Genomic DNA, 16,490 nt, shown 5'->3' on the forward strand with positions numbered 1-16,490 from the left:
AAAAAAAAAAAAAAAAAAGGGGGAGAAAAAAAATGGAGAAAACAGAGGAAAGGTATAGTTACAGTGACGGTTAGTGACCCCTCGGTAGTGTCAGTGACGGCGCGGAGCCGCGACGCTCCGTTTCTCTCTCTCGTCCCCGAGATTGATTAAATTTACTCCGGAAGAGAGAGATAATACGGCAATTATTGCCCCGGCTTATTCACGCGCCGCGCACAAAGGCCGCGCTGTGCGTCTCTCCCGACAGTCCCGACGCGACGACGACGGTCCATTGGGAAAAATTCCGCAGGAGACACGCAGTAACCAACAGAGGGCGGAGGGTGTGTATGCGTGTGTGTGTGTGTGTGTGTATGCACGCGTGTGTGCGTGTGGCGCATCTATTTGCGCTAGAGTGACACGATGTTTCCATCGTTCGCTCTTACTTGCGACGGGCGACGCGAAAACAATCGTGGAAAAATTATAATAATAATAATAATCATCATCGTGTTTGCCACCGTCGTCACCGCAGTCACCAGCCAGCCGGTCGAATTGCGACGCAGCGCGGCGACGATCGGTGTCATCGGTGATGACGGGGGCCGACCTTCGGACGATCAAACGCTCGTGTATACGCGAGCACGTACCTTTGCCGTGATGTTCGGACTATTGTGTGGATGCTGCGGCAGTGGTACGTCTCGGCGAGTACGCCCGAATGACGTTTCCCGATCGCTGTCATCCTGATCGCGCGGATCCGCGCTCCTCTTGTCGATAACGAGCGGCTTCCTGTATTGCTGATCGCTGCGCTCCGCAACGTGCAGCCGCCTCGCCTGGTCACCGTAACGCACACCGTAATTGCACTCCGTTAGCAGAACCAGATGGAGGATTAGCGCGAAGTAATAATAGAGGGCCGTACTCGACCGACCGGCCATCTTGCCCAAGACTGACTCCCCGGCTGTAGAAGCTGGTGTATTATACTTGAACCGTGAATGACGCGTTTACGCTAGACACGCCATTCGTGATTCGAACGGTCGAACGTACACGATGATGCGCGTGCAGGTGGCGCCACGCGTTTATTGAAAAAATTAAAAAATATGTAGATACATAATAAAAGAAATATTTGTGTTACAATTTTAATTCATTGAGTTAGAAATAATTATATCATTTACGAAGAAAATATACGAATAAAGGAAATATAAGCTTTCATGTGCCATGTAAAGTGACCTCTAAACAATCATAATACTATTACACAATATTATTGATCGTCTGAAGGCTATAATTATAAGTCTGTAGACTGTTTGTTTTGAATTTTTTAAAGGAAGCATCAATAATATATGTATACGAAGGAATGTTTAGAAGTCGCTTTTTATATTCTTTAAATAAAAAAAAGAAAATAAAAAGAAAACCGCGTGATCTCGTTTTTATACGCGACTCTTTTTGACGTTGAGTGTATTCATTTTTTTTCAACATTCTTCATTCTCTCTTACACAATAATTTACGTTCCGCGTATAAGAGAGAGAAAAATCCATCGCAAAAAAGATCAGTAACTCTTTTCCTTTTACATATTTCAAGTTCGATGTTAAACTGTTCGTTTTTTGTTATTATGTAAAATTTGCGTTTTGAAGAGAGAAAGAGAGAAAAGACAGAAAATTACAAACCGAATTTTTCATCACGAAAATTATAACGAATTAGCATAGCAATTGACGATGAACAAAGTTAGTTATAAAAATAAATGTAATTAAAATAGTTAAAAAGAATGAGTAATTCCATTTATTGCGCAATAAAATATGACTCACCGTCTACTTACAGTAGCGTCATTTGTAGATAAATATGGAATTTATGCACGTATACCGTCCAATTATTTGAATGCAAAATGAAAAGTGAAATAACTCAACTTTAATATCTCAAACTTATCGAGAATTTAATAAATGCTTATGTGTACCAAGATCTTAAACCTCTCCTTTTTACGAGAGAGAGAAAGAGAAATATGTTTCAATATAGAGTTGTAAATATAACACATATTGATTTAATTGCGTTTTATACTTTCTTAAATATGCTGATAAAAAAGATAACTTATATTATAAAAATTTTTTATATTTTTTATAAAAAATTCTGAAAGTATACCAAACTTGCGTTATACCAAACTTATTCTTCCATAAGTTTTCTACGAAGATTATAAAATAGAATATTTTTCAGAATTCACAAAATACCTATAAAGAATTTTAGAAAAAATGTTTCAATATTTTTTTTAACGTTTCTAATTTGTACTAAAAAAAAAGTCTAAAAAAGTTTCCAACAGTTGTACAGGAATTTTTGTTCTGAAATTTATAGATGCAGAATTATAAAAAATTCTATGAGATTCTAAAAAAATTTTCGCTAGAACGTATTTAACGTAACTGTTTAAGTTTATGAAGCGTACATAAAGCCAACATGTGCTAAATTATCAGATCCGGATCAATCCTGCGCGATCGATAACGACGAGGACAAAAAAATTATGAAAAAGATTCTCATCCTTGACGGACAGGCGACGGATGAACGGATCACCCGTCAGGTTCAGAGAGCGAGTGATTTTAATGACGACACGCAGATACAATAATAAAAGTATATTAGATAATGACATTCGCTCTCTTCCTCACTCTCGCTTCCTAGTTGAAAACGACATTGTTGGCGCGTCCACGTAGAATCATGCTCGCGTCGCAAAACGTGCAACGTGATCCAGACTCCGAAAGCACAGGGGAATATCAAAGCTTTTATTTAAGCTCTGATTACGCGCGTTCAAATTAGATAAAAGTTATTACATCCAACGGTTGCTTCACGCTAATTTAATTATCGAGCGATTTAATTAATCGTCGCTGCAGGCTGTTGACTTCTCACTTTCGTCATAAAAAGACCATTAAACTAGTTACGGACGTTAAGACAAAATGTCTCTTTATCTATATTGGATTACGACATCAACAAATTACATTATACGTGATTTATTTTAGAAGCATATGATTGACTTAGGAATACTCTAAGAGAACTTTTTCACACTAATTGACGTATAGAGTGACAACTTTAATTTATTGTAACGAGATTAATTTTTTTTTTTTAGAAATATAGGACACATATTGTAGATTCAATCTATTAATTTCTTCTCCTTTTAAAATTAGCTGAAACTGCGCTAAAAACTGATACTAAATAAATCGAATCGTTTATTGTTAACAATATGGTAAGTATATATCCGTAAAGAAAACTAACAGTAAATAATATTTCATCAATATTACAATTTTTCATTCAATATAAATGTTAATATAACATATGTTGCACAATATGGTTTCATTGTTCAATAAAAAATTATGCATTGATGTAATGTTACTGTTAGCTTTAAAGGTATAATATAGCAATCTGTAAAAAATATTACAGCGTACTTTTTGAGAAATGATGGGCTTTTTCTTTGACTTATTAATTATTTAAGCCAATGTAATAAACGCGTAATATAAGAGTTGAATATATTATATTAATATATTCTTTTAAAATGAAAATAATATTTGATCTTTCTTTCTTTGAGAGATCGAATTTAATTTCCATCACATTGATTAGGAAGACCTTAATAAAGGTCGAAATTAGTTTCAACTAAAGAGTACAGATTGAAATACACAGGAAATTTAATTAAAAAGTATTAAAAAGTATATAAAAAGAATAGCTACATTGCGTCGCACGGATACAATATAAACGATTGACAACACAGCATGGCCTAAAATTTTTGATATCACTGATTATTATTGATTATTTTATCTTGGCAGAATCGATTTCTAATTTCACCAAAAAATATTCTATTCTAAAAACGCGAAAAACAGCATAAACCTGCTTTAGACAGTATAATTTATATATTTAGAAATAGAAATCTAACATTCCTTTTTTATATCACGTGTGGCATATTTCAGATTCTTTTCATATTGTACATGAAATTATATTAGTTAAGATGCTTTCTAACAGAAATTGGGGATAAAAAATGTTTCAGTCTAGTAATTTCTTCTCTTTTTCAAATTAAAAATTTTTTGCTAAAAAAAATGATAATAAAATTATTAATAATAAAGTTACTAATATAGTAATAAAATTCAATGTCATATTTTGGATTTATCTTTATTGATGTAACGACAATGTAAATTCTGACTGCATATGTATATCACGATTTTTTTTTTATCTTTGCCTGACTTTATATGTATATAGCGATATTTAAATTCGATTTTGCGATTCATCATTACGAAAGATTCCAACACTGAGGGCCGAAACATTCAACATATGACTAAAACGCGTATTACCGGATTATCTCTATTGTATACATATTTTGTTGCGTATCGCTTGCGCATCTGTATGTTGGTTTATTACTCTTATTGCCTTCATCTGTCGCGACTGAAGAATATAATACTTCTGCAAAAATTCTGCATATGTTGCCGTTTCGTCTCCACTGCTGGCAACAACATCTTTTATTCAGTTGATTAAAATGCTACAGACCGTTTCGTGTTTCAAAAACAAAGATCAATTTCCTTTTTGAAATGGAGGAGTTCACTTGGGAACGATATCTTACCTTATTCACCACGAGACAAACAATCGATTAAGTGAAAAGCAAGAAGCGTACAAGCATTATATCGCATCACGATGGACGATTACGTTTATCAGTCTCTTATTTTTATGAATAATCTAAAACTTGTTCTTATTCCCTCTCATAAAAAATCGGAAAATTTTCCGTATTTTGCGCAAGAATTGTTCCACGAGTTTTAAGATTTAGACACAATGAAAAGTACAGACGTATACTGGAAAAAAAGATTTGTTGCATTCATTGGAATTCTGGTAGATTCAACTAGAAAAATCTAATAAATCTATCTCAAATATTCTAATCGAGATAATTAGAAATTCATACAACAAAATTCTGATTGACATAATCAGAATTCGTTTTGTTTGTACTTCTTGTTGATACAACTAGACCATTTTTATCAGTGTAGGAACAGGAAATAATACACAGGCGATATATTTCTATCTACCAGAAACTATATGTTTCAATCTACAGCAATTTCCGGTAGGTTGAATTTTGTGTTATTCCTCGTTCCTATTGCCTATGCTTTTTATCGTGTCTGGGGCCTTATTCCCGATAATTCGATAATTCGCGGTAGACGTAACTGGGGCGAAAATGTTATTGTGCGGCGTAGGTTCTTTTTTTTTTCTAAAGCCTCTCAGCTTCGCACGCCGCACGGGAATCGATACCATCGAAAATAGATATATCGTGTGCTGTGTTGCGCCGTCACGTGCCAACACGTGCTCCCGCGTTTGACATTTAACGCGAACCAATTTCGCAAACGCAACTTTGTAGCCGAGAGTTGTCACGTACCTATTATTGCAGTCGCGTATCTTGGCAAACCATTCGGAAAAAGCGGGATCCAGGTCGAACGAACGCATACGAACAAACAGCCTGCCTCAATGAGTGCGAACGACGCCGCGGTTGGAACAAATTCATTCACAAAAAAATGTTACGGTTGCCACAACCGGAAATAGATAATAATTTTCGCCCATCGATACATTTGATTGTGATAATCGTAAAATAGATATCTTAACCATTACGATATGTTATTTTACGGTTATCTCAATCGTATTATAGTTTTTATAACTAAAAATGTATTGATGAGCGACTTTTGATAACTGTTTTTTCCGTATTCGTTTAACAAGTAGAAAATATAATATATTCGATCAAAACAGATGCCTAATAATATTTTTATATAACTTTTTATAATATAATGTAATATATATTACAATTTTTATAATATATAATGTTTATATTATAATAAATTTTATTTCAGTTTAAACAAACTGCCGATTATTTGTTGATCTGGAAACGCAGCTTTAAAAGTTGAAGCTGAAGTACGCATAAATATTACAAATTAAATTGATAAATAATTTAATATTGCTGTTGTTAATAAACATCTTCAAAATACTGTAGCAAATTTATTGAAAAATATTATCTCAACCAGGATTCGAAACTGGATTTTCCTCATTCGTTCGTGTTTATTCGCTTAATCTGGATCACGACGATCGCTTCGCGAGAAATAGAAAAAAATTGGGAGGAGAACGGATGTTTACGAGACGACTGTGATTCACTTTTTCGATTCACGAGCGCTTGCTCGTACCTGACGAGTTCTTATTGTACGGTCTGTCTCTGCTAGGATCAATCACGCTTGATATTTGATCGCATTTTATTTCTCAACGAAGCTGTAAAAAGGCACATTAAAAAATTACACGTTGACCTTAACGAAGTTTGAGAGTAAATTAATCGGCGCGTACAATTACATTTTCGTGTCTCGCACAATGACAATGATAGGAATGAAGCGAGAGTATCAAATCCGTTTTACAAGCGAAGATGGAACCAATAGAGCCAATAATATGATATAAAAAGAGTTAGCTATATGAAGGAAACGAGTACTTTTTTCACTAAAGAAAAATATTGTGCCGCAAATGCGTTTTTAACGTATTGAAAGAATAACAATCTGAAATATACAACCAAACATTTAATTTAAGCGAGTATTTAATAATGCATATTGCACATTCTTTTCGTATTAAAGCGAATTTCGTCACGTAAGTGCTCAAAGAAATTTTTATTTAAATCTTGCTGATAATCACTGATAATATATCTTCATAAAACACTACGCGGATGTTTTTCTCGTTAAGAACAAATAGAGGAAAGGTTTCGTTTTAAAACGAAAAGAATCACCATGTCAAAAATTCGACAATTATTTTATATATATATATATATATTATAATAATCTATTATAATAATTTTTATTTCTTATAATTTAATGCTCTTCATCTTCTGTATTTATATATTTATAGAGATATATTTATATATAAAACACATAGCTATGACATACCAAATTGTGTTTGCTTAGCAATGCGACTCTGATATTCAACGTTCTTCGCTAATTATAAATGCACATGCATGAAATTATGAAAGCGGGTGTACGATCGTTTTGATTAGAATTATTCTCATGGACATAATGTATGTGAGTGTCTGCGTGTATGTATATAGCTCCGTATATACAAATTTTTTTAGTACTTAGCTGACGATACAATTTCTATATGAATTTAAATATCCCAAACATTTGACGAGTCATAAAATTGAAGAGACTATCGCAGATTACGTTTCGAAAGATCGAAGTATACACCGGATCGATTGATTGATCGAGTCGCACTAAGCCGAGAATAACGAATAAAATGTAACATTTTTCTTACACGTTACTAAAAGTTATTACAGTTCCTAGGAAATGTACTAAACTAAAAATTTTTCCAAAGCGAAGGAGTTCTCAGAACACTTTTCAATAAAGAATTTTTATACTCTAAAAAGAAAAAAACAAGATGAGCGTGATAAATATTAAAAAAGAAAATTAACAATTACAAAAGAGTAATAATATAGTCCACATGTCACGCCAAATGTCGAGTCGGAATCAAGTGAGATATACAAGTGATTCGCAACAATGATATAACACGGCTATAATAATTTACCGTAAGCGCTCACTTAATACAAACTGTATCATTTGCGCGAGTCCAAAGATTTTAAATACTCTTGCAAAATTGTACGATATATCATGGAATCGTGTAAGGAGGAGGGGGCAAGGGAAGGGAGGAAACTCTCTCTTGTTAGCGTTACATTTTCTTTATAATTCTTCAATGCGGTATTCCCTTAGGGCGCTGCATATTTAACAATTTGTTAAAAGCTAGTTATATAATATTATGTCCCAAGTTAGTGTGGCTCTTAAAATATATGGCAGTCATCCGAACGCAAACAGATACGTTTGCAGGAAAAGAAGTCAAGTAAAATACTGCGATGCGATAATATGATAATGAAAGCGATATATCCTAAGCGATTCTTCAACACGGCTGGAATCGTTCTCGCCCTCCTTTTAGTATTGTCGGAGATTATATCTACTTTGTAACGCGAGAACTCACGCGAAATGCAATAAAATGCATTAAAAGACGTTAAAAATTAGAACTCATCATATATAGAATAATTATAAAAATTATCGTAAATCATGGACCAAGATATATCTCCTCCAATCCACGTTCTTTATAGACACAACAAGATCGAGCACGTCTTCTATCAAATTACGTTCTTAAAATAAGATTGCTGAATATAAAAATCGCAGCAACTTATAAATACTTTGTACCACAAAGAAGACATCATTTATTTCACTGTTTCCGCGACAAAGAAATGATCGTGCATCTTAATGCGTGACAATATATACGTAAAATGTAATAAAATTAAATCCCGTGTCAAAAGTCTGATCACGCTAACGTGGGACATGAAAAATGTCGCTTGTTCTTCAACTAGCAATATTGCAAGTGTCCAAAATTCATTGAAGAACTAAATTTAATTAGACTTTCAATAGCCTACACTTGTAAATATATCAACATATAACCGTTAAATATCTCCGTTCTTCGAAAGTAGGCGTTTTCAAAGACCCGCGTTCAATCCGTCCTTCAATTCATTTCATTACACCGTGGCCATGTCTTCTAATTTTATATTAGCGTTGCTTTAACCATGTAGAGCGACGAAACATTTCTGATAAACACGATGTTGTGTAGACGCATTACGAGCGGCATTACACCGTACTTCACTCTGCTCCAGTTTAGCTGAAAATTAGTAAACGTGAAAGGTGATAATTATTTTTTCATTACGACAACCAATAACTATCACTTCCAATTACTGTTCTTGTATTACAATTTAGTCCAATTATATGTACGACGACGAGCTTATAAGAGAAAGGGTATACTATAGGAAATTAAAATCCTTATAAAATCATTAAAATGCATTTTACAATTCTTCAAGATATTTAATGAGTTGCGTTAAATAAAGTTTAATATATTAGCAAAAATTTAAATTAAGATAAATCACAATAATTGACAATAGTCATCGCTCAAGATTAAAAAAAAATTTGTTATATACTTTTTCTACTTTTAATTATTGCAGCTTATGCATTTATACACTATTATTTGTGAAATACATATGTTACACAGAAGAATGCTACCATATAAGAATTTCAACGCATCATAAACAATTATATATTAGTTATAACTAATATATAAAAATAGCAAATATTCCGTCTTTAAGAAGCCACATATTATAAAATATGTGTCTCGCATGTGCCTGAAAGTAGACACGCGGACGATCGTTACCTCTACGATAAAAGTTCCTGGGAATATTCTGATAGCAGAAAAGCGTGAAGAATAAATGACGATGTCAGAAGCGGGTGGTCGAACATAGCTACAATATAAAACTTGACAATGATACACAATAATCTGAGTATCTACATAACACACTATCTTATGCGAAATAAAAAAAGTATTCAAAATAAAATATATATGTATATGCATATTAAAAAGCATCTATTTACGTAGATGTCGAACGATGCGATGTAGAGAACAATTGCGTTTCACATATCCGCCATTACTACACGAGAATCTTTAGACTCTCTGCAGAAATTTCAACATAGAATCTCTCCAATTATGATTATTCTTGTTACGTATCGCTTAAGCATTTTGTTGCATGATTTGGTGGCGAAACACAGAAAGCTCTACACACATCCAAATCCTCAGAGAATTTTATGTAATCATTCCGCATTCACAATTGGAAGAACATTCCTGTTGTATTTTCAGAAGCTAATAATAACGAAAGACCAAATAAAAAAAGGAAAAAAAATTGGAATGATGATCGATTATAATCGTGCAATAGTGTACGACGGTAGAATGATCTAGAGGATTGTGTGTGCGACTCACCGCATTTCTAAATGTTGTTCCAATTGTGTACTGTTTCATACGTTCATTGGTTTCGCTTTCTACTTTTTGGCTTTTCTAAAATATGATAAATGCAATATGATCGAATGCGATAGGAACGACGGATGGAATTTCGTATGATGTGAAGTGAGGGCGCGCATCTTCTCGAATTATTGGCTTATGCTTTACGAGATGATTGTCCGTCACTCGAGAATGATAACGATGAATAATGTTCTCTACGATAATCAAATAAAACATTTGCTTGTGTCACTTAATGATTAATTGAAATAGTATTTTAAATAGAGGAATCGATGAGAAAAGAAAGATCGTTTCGAAAAGAAGAAAATTAATGTTATAAAATGGAATATGAGGAATGTTGTTAAAGGGAAGTAAAGTGATGGAAGATGACAAACGCGTATTTTTTTATTGCTAACAGAATATTCTCTATCAATTTCATTGGGACGTGTTCGAAAGGATGAAGCAATGATAATAACAAATTAACAGACACCTTATATACAAGAGTACACGTCTTGACTTAAAACGCTGCAAAACTTAATAATTCACACAATTCGTAATATAAATATTCGCAACATTGTTAGATGTCCATCATAGATTTAAAATTGTATTACGACGTAAGACAGTAATATTTTATTTGTCAACATTGTAAAATTTTTACACAATTTATTTTTTTCGCTCAAAATTCTTACGCTCAGTTCAAATATCCATATTATTTTTAAATTCTGGTGTACGATATTGCAATAGCAAAATTTCCCAATGAACACTTACTTTTTCTTGAGAGTGAAGAAACTACGCCGCTTAGTTTCGGCTTGTGTCGGGGCTGGCAAGGTGTGAGCCCTAGATGTGCTTGCACCTGATGTTCCTTGTGCCGCTTGATTTAATACGGATACCCAGTCGTTCATTTCGGTATCGTCTTTGGCCTGGAACAGGAAGTCGGATCCGCTTTGCGACCTATAAAAAAGGACAATTTACAATAATATCTACATCAATGTCGCAGAATACGCAAATACATAATATTAAGTACTGACTTGACTCGGAAGACATGTTTCTTCTTAGTGTAATCACTCGCTACGGTAATAGTCGCGCCTCTTAGATCAAGAGGAGCTTCTCCTTTGTACGATTGATCGGGCGAAGCTTTGTACGATTTCTGATCTTTATATACAAATAAGCTCTGCCCCCGTACGACCATGTACACTTTGTCCCAGGAGCGATTGGACGCCTTCTTTGTCGTACTTTCCCACTCGTGTTTTCGCTGTAACGGCCCCTCGAACTCGTCGTCGCTCGGACTTCGTGGTTCTGGAAAAGATAACGGATTTTACTATCTATTGCTTAATAAGGAGCAATTTGCTAAAATATTTCAGATCAATTATGAATTATTTATACGAGAGAACAGCCTGCATCTCTTGCTTCGAGTAGATGATGAAGCTGCAAATAATTAATGACATTTTAAAGATTAGTCGCAACATTTATTCAATAGAATACCCTGTTATAACAATTCCAACGAACCAATTTTCCAATTTTTTTTTCCATTGTAATTTAAAGAATGCATTTGCTTAACGATTAAACTTCCCATCAAACACTGTATATTTATGCTTATAATAGCACTTAGACATAAACAAGCCCCGATTACTCATTCCTTTATTTGTTAGACGTAATAAATGATAGGATATTATATAATTTAGTGTTCCACGAATGTCTCCCTATTATACATAAACATATAATCATTGTGTGTATATAGCTGTGTCTTCTTAAATATACAGCAGGTAATAAAGTGATTGTTAAGAACCAACGTAACCAAAACATAGTCTAGTAAAGAGATTAAATGCCAGGTTTCATTTAATCTCAGCTTCCACCTAAATAACACCTCTGACAGTAATTTAGAATTCCGCGAACGTAAATTGAAATCATAGGTAATAGTAGATATTATTACATGTTCTCGATTTTTTTCAAGCAGTAATATTATTACTTATGATATCTGCGGATTATCCATATTTTTATATTTCGTGCTGTAAATATACGCATGTAAAGCAAAGTTGAAATATAATCACGCGAGCGATTGAGTGACAAAAGTGTGTAACAAAAAAGAAAATTTTACGTCCAACGAGCGAACGTATGTGTACAATTACCGTCGATCGTCTTTAAGTCTCTTTTTTCATTCACTTACCAGGAATACTATGCTCATCGTCACTCACGCCACTGCGATCTAAACTTGGCGACTTGGCGGACTTTCTCCAGCGGAAGCTCCTGAATGGTGACTTGCTGCGGCTTCGTTCCTTACGCCTTGCAGCCTCGGAGCCACTTCCTTTCGGAGCTTTACGACGTACGCAACACACACAATGTTTATTAGCTTACTTACTTGTACTCTAAGCTTGTAGCAGAGATTTGTATCAGGTAAACAATTTGCCGCTAATAGTCCTTACATCCATACGTGTTACACGTTACTTTTTTTTCCATGCTTTCTAACTACATACAGAGAATATACAGTAATACAAAGATACATACATGCAACATGCTCATGCATAAGATGCCAAATGAGCAATGCTTGTCAAACTGTATGTAACAAGTAGGAGATACATTTGTGTGTTTATCGCATCACATTAACAGCTACATTAATTTAAAAAATATATACCTATATATATATATATATATATTATATTTATGTATAGGAGACGAATTTTAAACTTGCATTATATTCTCTGGGTTTCTGGGTGTTGTTTCCTAGGCAACGGATCTAGTCTCATGTCAAAACAGTACCCATGAATGCATGCTAGCAGTCACATGTTGTACATATATGTATACTATACTATATCACGAAATAATACTGAATAATACTAATTAGCTATTAATGTTTCCTAGTGCTTCATTATAACTTCTGTTATGTCTACGTTCATAGAAAATGTGCATATAATATTTTCTTTAAAAAAAATTTATGTGTGCTCATTTTTCTAAACTTGCCACTGAATAATAAAATTACTATTTATTTTCTACAATATTATACTTCTCTGTCTTGAATAGTGAAGTCTGACGGCAAACAAAAATCAAATCGATCGTAAAAAGTTTTATGCATGGTGGTTTTATACGCTGTGGCTTTATGTATCCGCGATCGAGATGATTGCGGCTTAGGAACGTGGAATACCTAATCTTAAAGAATTGATGTATCGTTCAAGTGTAAAAAAATTATACGGGATGAACTCTTGTTGTGCAGAAAGGTCAGAGACGCCGCGCCCACCGCTGGTGCAATTAATACCAGCGGTGTCACGACCCGCGCCACCTTGGTTGGCTGTCGCGATAATCGATCTAAAGATGCAGGAACTGTCATTGCAGGATTTTGCGGGGAAATATCTGATACTTCTCTTCTATCCGTGCGACTTCTCATTCATGTGCCCCACCGAACTTATTCAATTTAGCGACCGCATTGCTGAATTCCGAGCTCTTAGTACGAGATTATATATTTCCCGTTAATGATATTATAAATATAATTTTCAACAATGAAATCAATAAAAAATACTCGTAAAAAAGAGATTCATTAAACAAAATGTTTATAAAGAAAAATTCCGAGCTTTTATATTTATGTGATAACATTTTCTCTTATAGCTTGTTATTATAATTCCCGGGTTTTATATTAGGCTCAGAAGTAGTAGCAGTCTCAACAGATTCTAAATTCTCACACTTCGCGTGGGTGACAACTCCGCGTAAACAAGGAGGCTTGGGCGAAATGAAGATTCCACTGCTCTCCGATAAGAGTCATCAAATAGCGCGGGACTATGGCGTATTAGACGAGAAACAAGGGTATGCATACAGAGCCCTATTTGTTATAGATAGACAGCAAATTATACGCCATGTGACAATAAACGACCAAGATCTACCGCGATCGGTGGATGAAGTGTTGCGAGTTATAAAAGCTTGTTGCTTCGTGGATAAAAACGGAAGTTTGTGTCCTTACGGACCAGTGCCGACAAAGAACGCCTTCGGAGAAGAACCAGACTATTTCAGTACGACTTGATCTCGATTATGTGTCAATTTTTATATTTCTCAATCATGGTGAATGTAATATTTTGTTAATTATATGGTTTAGATCGAAGTGAATGATAGTTCAAGACTTTAATTGATCTTAAACAATCACTCACGGTAATACCGTGGCAACTAAATGGCGAAAAATATTAATAAATGACCTTTCGACACACATAGTTTGAGATTTGAGTATTTACGAACACTTACTTGTCGGCGTACGGGTACCATGCGGTGGAGTTTTCACAGATGTTGGCGTGACAGGTTGAGTCCCATCTCCTTCCCGGAAAGACAGCTGTCTAGGTCTTTGTGCATGCACTACACCACACCAATCACAAAATCATGCTATGTATTTGGATAATACATTATTTGTTAAATGTGTGATATATATTCGTTACGGTTATACCAATAACAATTACTCGTGATTATTAGCGTAAAAGCATAATTCGACGATTAATCACGAAATCCAATGATTCTTCCTAGTGGTATGACCGTCCGAATATTTGAGTAATTCCTATACAACGTACATAGATGACAGAACTCAATTTCGTGATTCTATAGACATAGAATGATGAATGGGATGATTTTGAACGTGCTTACCTTCCAACAAGGTATTTAAGCATTATATTTAACGTAATCATGCAATAAACGAGAATGAAACATAGTACAGTTAACAAATGTACCTACCAGATGAATGAAATGGTTTGCAACGGATTAGTATTACCGGAAATTGTGACTAATAGAATTTTGCTTGATATTTCATTGCATCAAATTGTTATAAGTGATTTTATACATGTGTATGTCAAATATGAAATATCTAAAATGTTTGATAAATTGGTTTCTCGCGATATAACCGATGTCAGATGACAGAAGAGACACCTTGGGCAGAATAACGGGCCATCACCTGGATAAAAAGTCCACGCTATAGAAAAAGTTAATACATAGAATATATGATGATTTATGCGAAAGCGATAGGTGCGTCGTGGCTACGAATATGCTGGAAAATGTAAGATTATTGCAATGTGTGACTTAATGCTAACGTAAAATCTGAAGAACAAAGCTGTCATTAAATACTGCTATGAAGACATGACTTCATCATCCATCCATCACCAGTTTGTGAAATTATGTGAACCTATACACAAGATATATGCACTTGAGATTATAGCTTCGAAAGAGTTACGGAGGAATTAGAAAGATGTTCTCAATGTAGAAGAAGTCTATTCTCACGCTTTAACAAGTTTCATATCGCGTAACACTCACCTTCCTTGGGTTTGTCTTGAGGTTGTGGTGTACGTGTAGAAGCCTTGCGATGTGCTGCTGTGGTTCGTGCATTCCGTGCCGCATTAGGGTGCATTTCGGGTGGGTAAAATGAGATGACGTGGACGACGGATTTAATATGGATCGGAATAAATTTCGGCGTGGGTGGGAAAAGGCAAAAATAAACGTGCTGTTAGCGATGTCACATGCTTATCCAGACAAACCATATTCATAATACGTAAATCATTAGAATTGAATTTTACGTCAAAAGCAAGATTTTACTCTACATCACGATTATTAGTCATGAGAAGATATGAAACGTTACTCTTGTTCCGCTTTTTCTCTTTCGGTTTACAATATTACTACCAATCGCAATCATTACCACGCCAAATCAATAGTACAAACTCGACAATACAATTCTATTAGAAAAAAAGCACTCAACATTGTATTCTAAATAATGTGCGTGTTATATATCGGTTATTCTATATCAGCATCTTCAAACAGAATACAAAACCGTAGACAGAATTAGAAGATGCGGTAAGTACCGAGAAAAGTTGTCACAGATTGTTCGATTAGTAAAACCCAAAACATATCCATTATATGCAATTATATTACCGTGTCCATCATCTTCTCCACGTTCTCCGCTTGTTGCTCCATCAGTTTCAGCTCTGTAATAAACAACATTCATTCATATAATATCGTGTATAATGTTGTAACATAGATTAAAAAAATATTTGCATTACCTATCACTAGGTTCATCTGGACTAGTAACAGGTGTCGCCTTGGCCAAACGTGCAGCCTCCGCCGCTGCCGCCTCTTCCTTTTTACGTCTTTCTTCTTCCTCCCTTTCTTGTTCTCGTCGCTTTAGCTCTTTCAATTCGAACTGCATTAAAAACACGAAAATTGTTTATTTCCATATGGTAAAGCATATTCTATACCTTATAATTATAAATTGCATTAATTTCTGTCATAATGGATATAAGAGTGTACTTCTTACTGTGGAAGATTTATATATTTCGACAATATATGATACAAGAAACTATTCTCCAAGCTTTCCTATTACGCTATCTAGCCAGAGATTTTCCATAGAATTACTACTTACAGTAGTAAGTCGATGCAAGGCACTAAACCTTTCTTCTTGTGCAGCTGCCGATTTTTCGAAAGCCTCGTGTTTCTTGATTAAATTCTCAACTTCGTCGATAGTATGCTGTGAAAAATATTTTTTTTTTATTATAAAAACGTAATTAAAAATTCGTGTTTGTAATATAAATACTTACACCAAGCTCCTGGCTCATAAGATATGGCTCTTGAGCAATTAACCATGCTTCAGCAACTGCCGCATCTCGAGCAAATTGATAAACTTCCAAAACTATAGCAAACGTAAGTAAGTGAGTGAATTAAATATATCATACAAGTATACAAGATCAAAATACATTTTTTAA

General features: G+C 34.5%; 3 protein-coding genes across 3 annotated transcripts in view; 1 reads left to right on the forward strand and 2 right to left on the reverse strand.

Moving 5' to 3' along the window:
- The window catches only part of LOC108772477 (sortilin-related receptor), a 13,178-nt gene extending 12,276 nt beyond the window's left edge, over window positions 1–902 (reverse strand). The window contains exon 1 of the mRNA XM_018538010.1: window positions 618–902. Within this exon, the coding sequence (XP_018393512.1) occupies window positions 618–902 (285 nt within the window). The remainder of the gene's footprint in view (window positions 1–617) is intronic.
- A 6,730-nt stretch (window positions 903–7,632) lies between these two features.
- The window catches only part of beta-Spec (spectrin beta chain), a 37,956-nt gene continuing 29,098 nt past the window's right edge, over window positions 7,633–16,490 (reverse strand). Inside the window, exons 4-13 of the mRNA XM_018538000.1 lie at window positions 16,326–16,417; window positions 16,151–16,255; window positions 15,792–15,931; window positions 15,664–15,716; window positions 15,052–15,108; window positions 14,002–14,109; window positions 11,948–12,094; window positions 10,812–11,079; window positions 10,552–10,734; window positions 7,633–8,625 (exon numbers count right to left, since the gene is read on the reverse strand). Of these exons, the coding sequence (XP_018393502.1) occupies window positions 8,622–8,625; window positions 10,552–10,734; window positions 10,812–11,079; window positions 11,948–12,094; window positions 14,002–14,109; window positions 15,052–15,108; window positions 15,664–15,716; window positions 15,792–15,931; window positions 16,151–16,255; window positions 16,326–16,417 (1,157 nt within the window). The 3' untranslated portion in view covers window positions 7,633–8,621. The remainder of the gene's footprint in view (window positions 8,626–10,551; window positions 10,735–10,811; window positions 11,080–11,947; window positions 12,095–14,001; window positions 14,110–15,051; window positions 15,109–15,663; window positions 15,717–15,791; window positions 15,932–16,150; window positions 16,256–16,325; window positions 16,418–16,490) is intronic.
- LOC108772469 (peroxiredoxin-2) lies at window positions 12,723–14,003 on the forward strand. The gene is made up of 2 exons (XM_018537999.1): window positions 12,723–13,219; window positions 13,410–14,003. The coding sequence occupies exons 1-2, from the start codon at window positions 12,937–12,939 to the stop codon at window positions 13,784–13,786; spliced, it is 660 nt and encodes a 219-aa protein (XP_018393501.1). The 5' UTR covers window positions 12,723–12,936; the 3' UTR covers window positions 13,787–14,003.

The sequence above is a fragment of the Cyphomyrmex costatus genome, unplaced genomic scaffold, assembly GCF_001594065.2.
Source record: "Cyphomyrmex costatus isolate MS0001 unplaced genomic scaffold, Ccosl1.0 scaffold189, whole genome shotgun sequence".
Classification (NCBI taxonomy): Eukaryota; Metazoa; Arthropoda; class Insecta; order Hymenoptera; family Formicidae; genus Cyphomyrmex; species Cyphomyrmex costatus.

Excerpts from the sequence above, each read along its gene's own strand:
- LOC108772469 (XM_018537999.1), top strand. The coding sequence starts at position 12,937 with ATGTATCGTTCAAGTGTAAAAAAATTATACGGGATGAACTCTTGTTGT. Across the intron at positions 13,220-13,409 it reads TGCTGAATTCCGAGCTCTTA|GCTCAGAAGTAGTAGCAGTC; the intron begins GTACGAGATTAT and ends GTTTTATATTAG.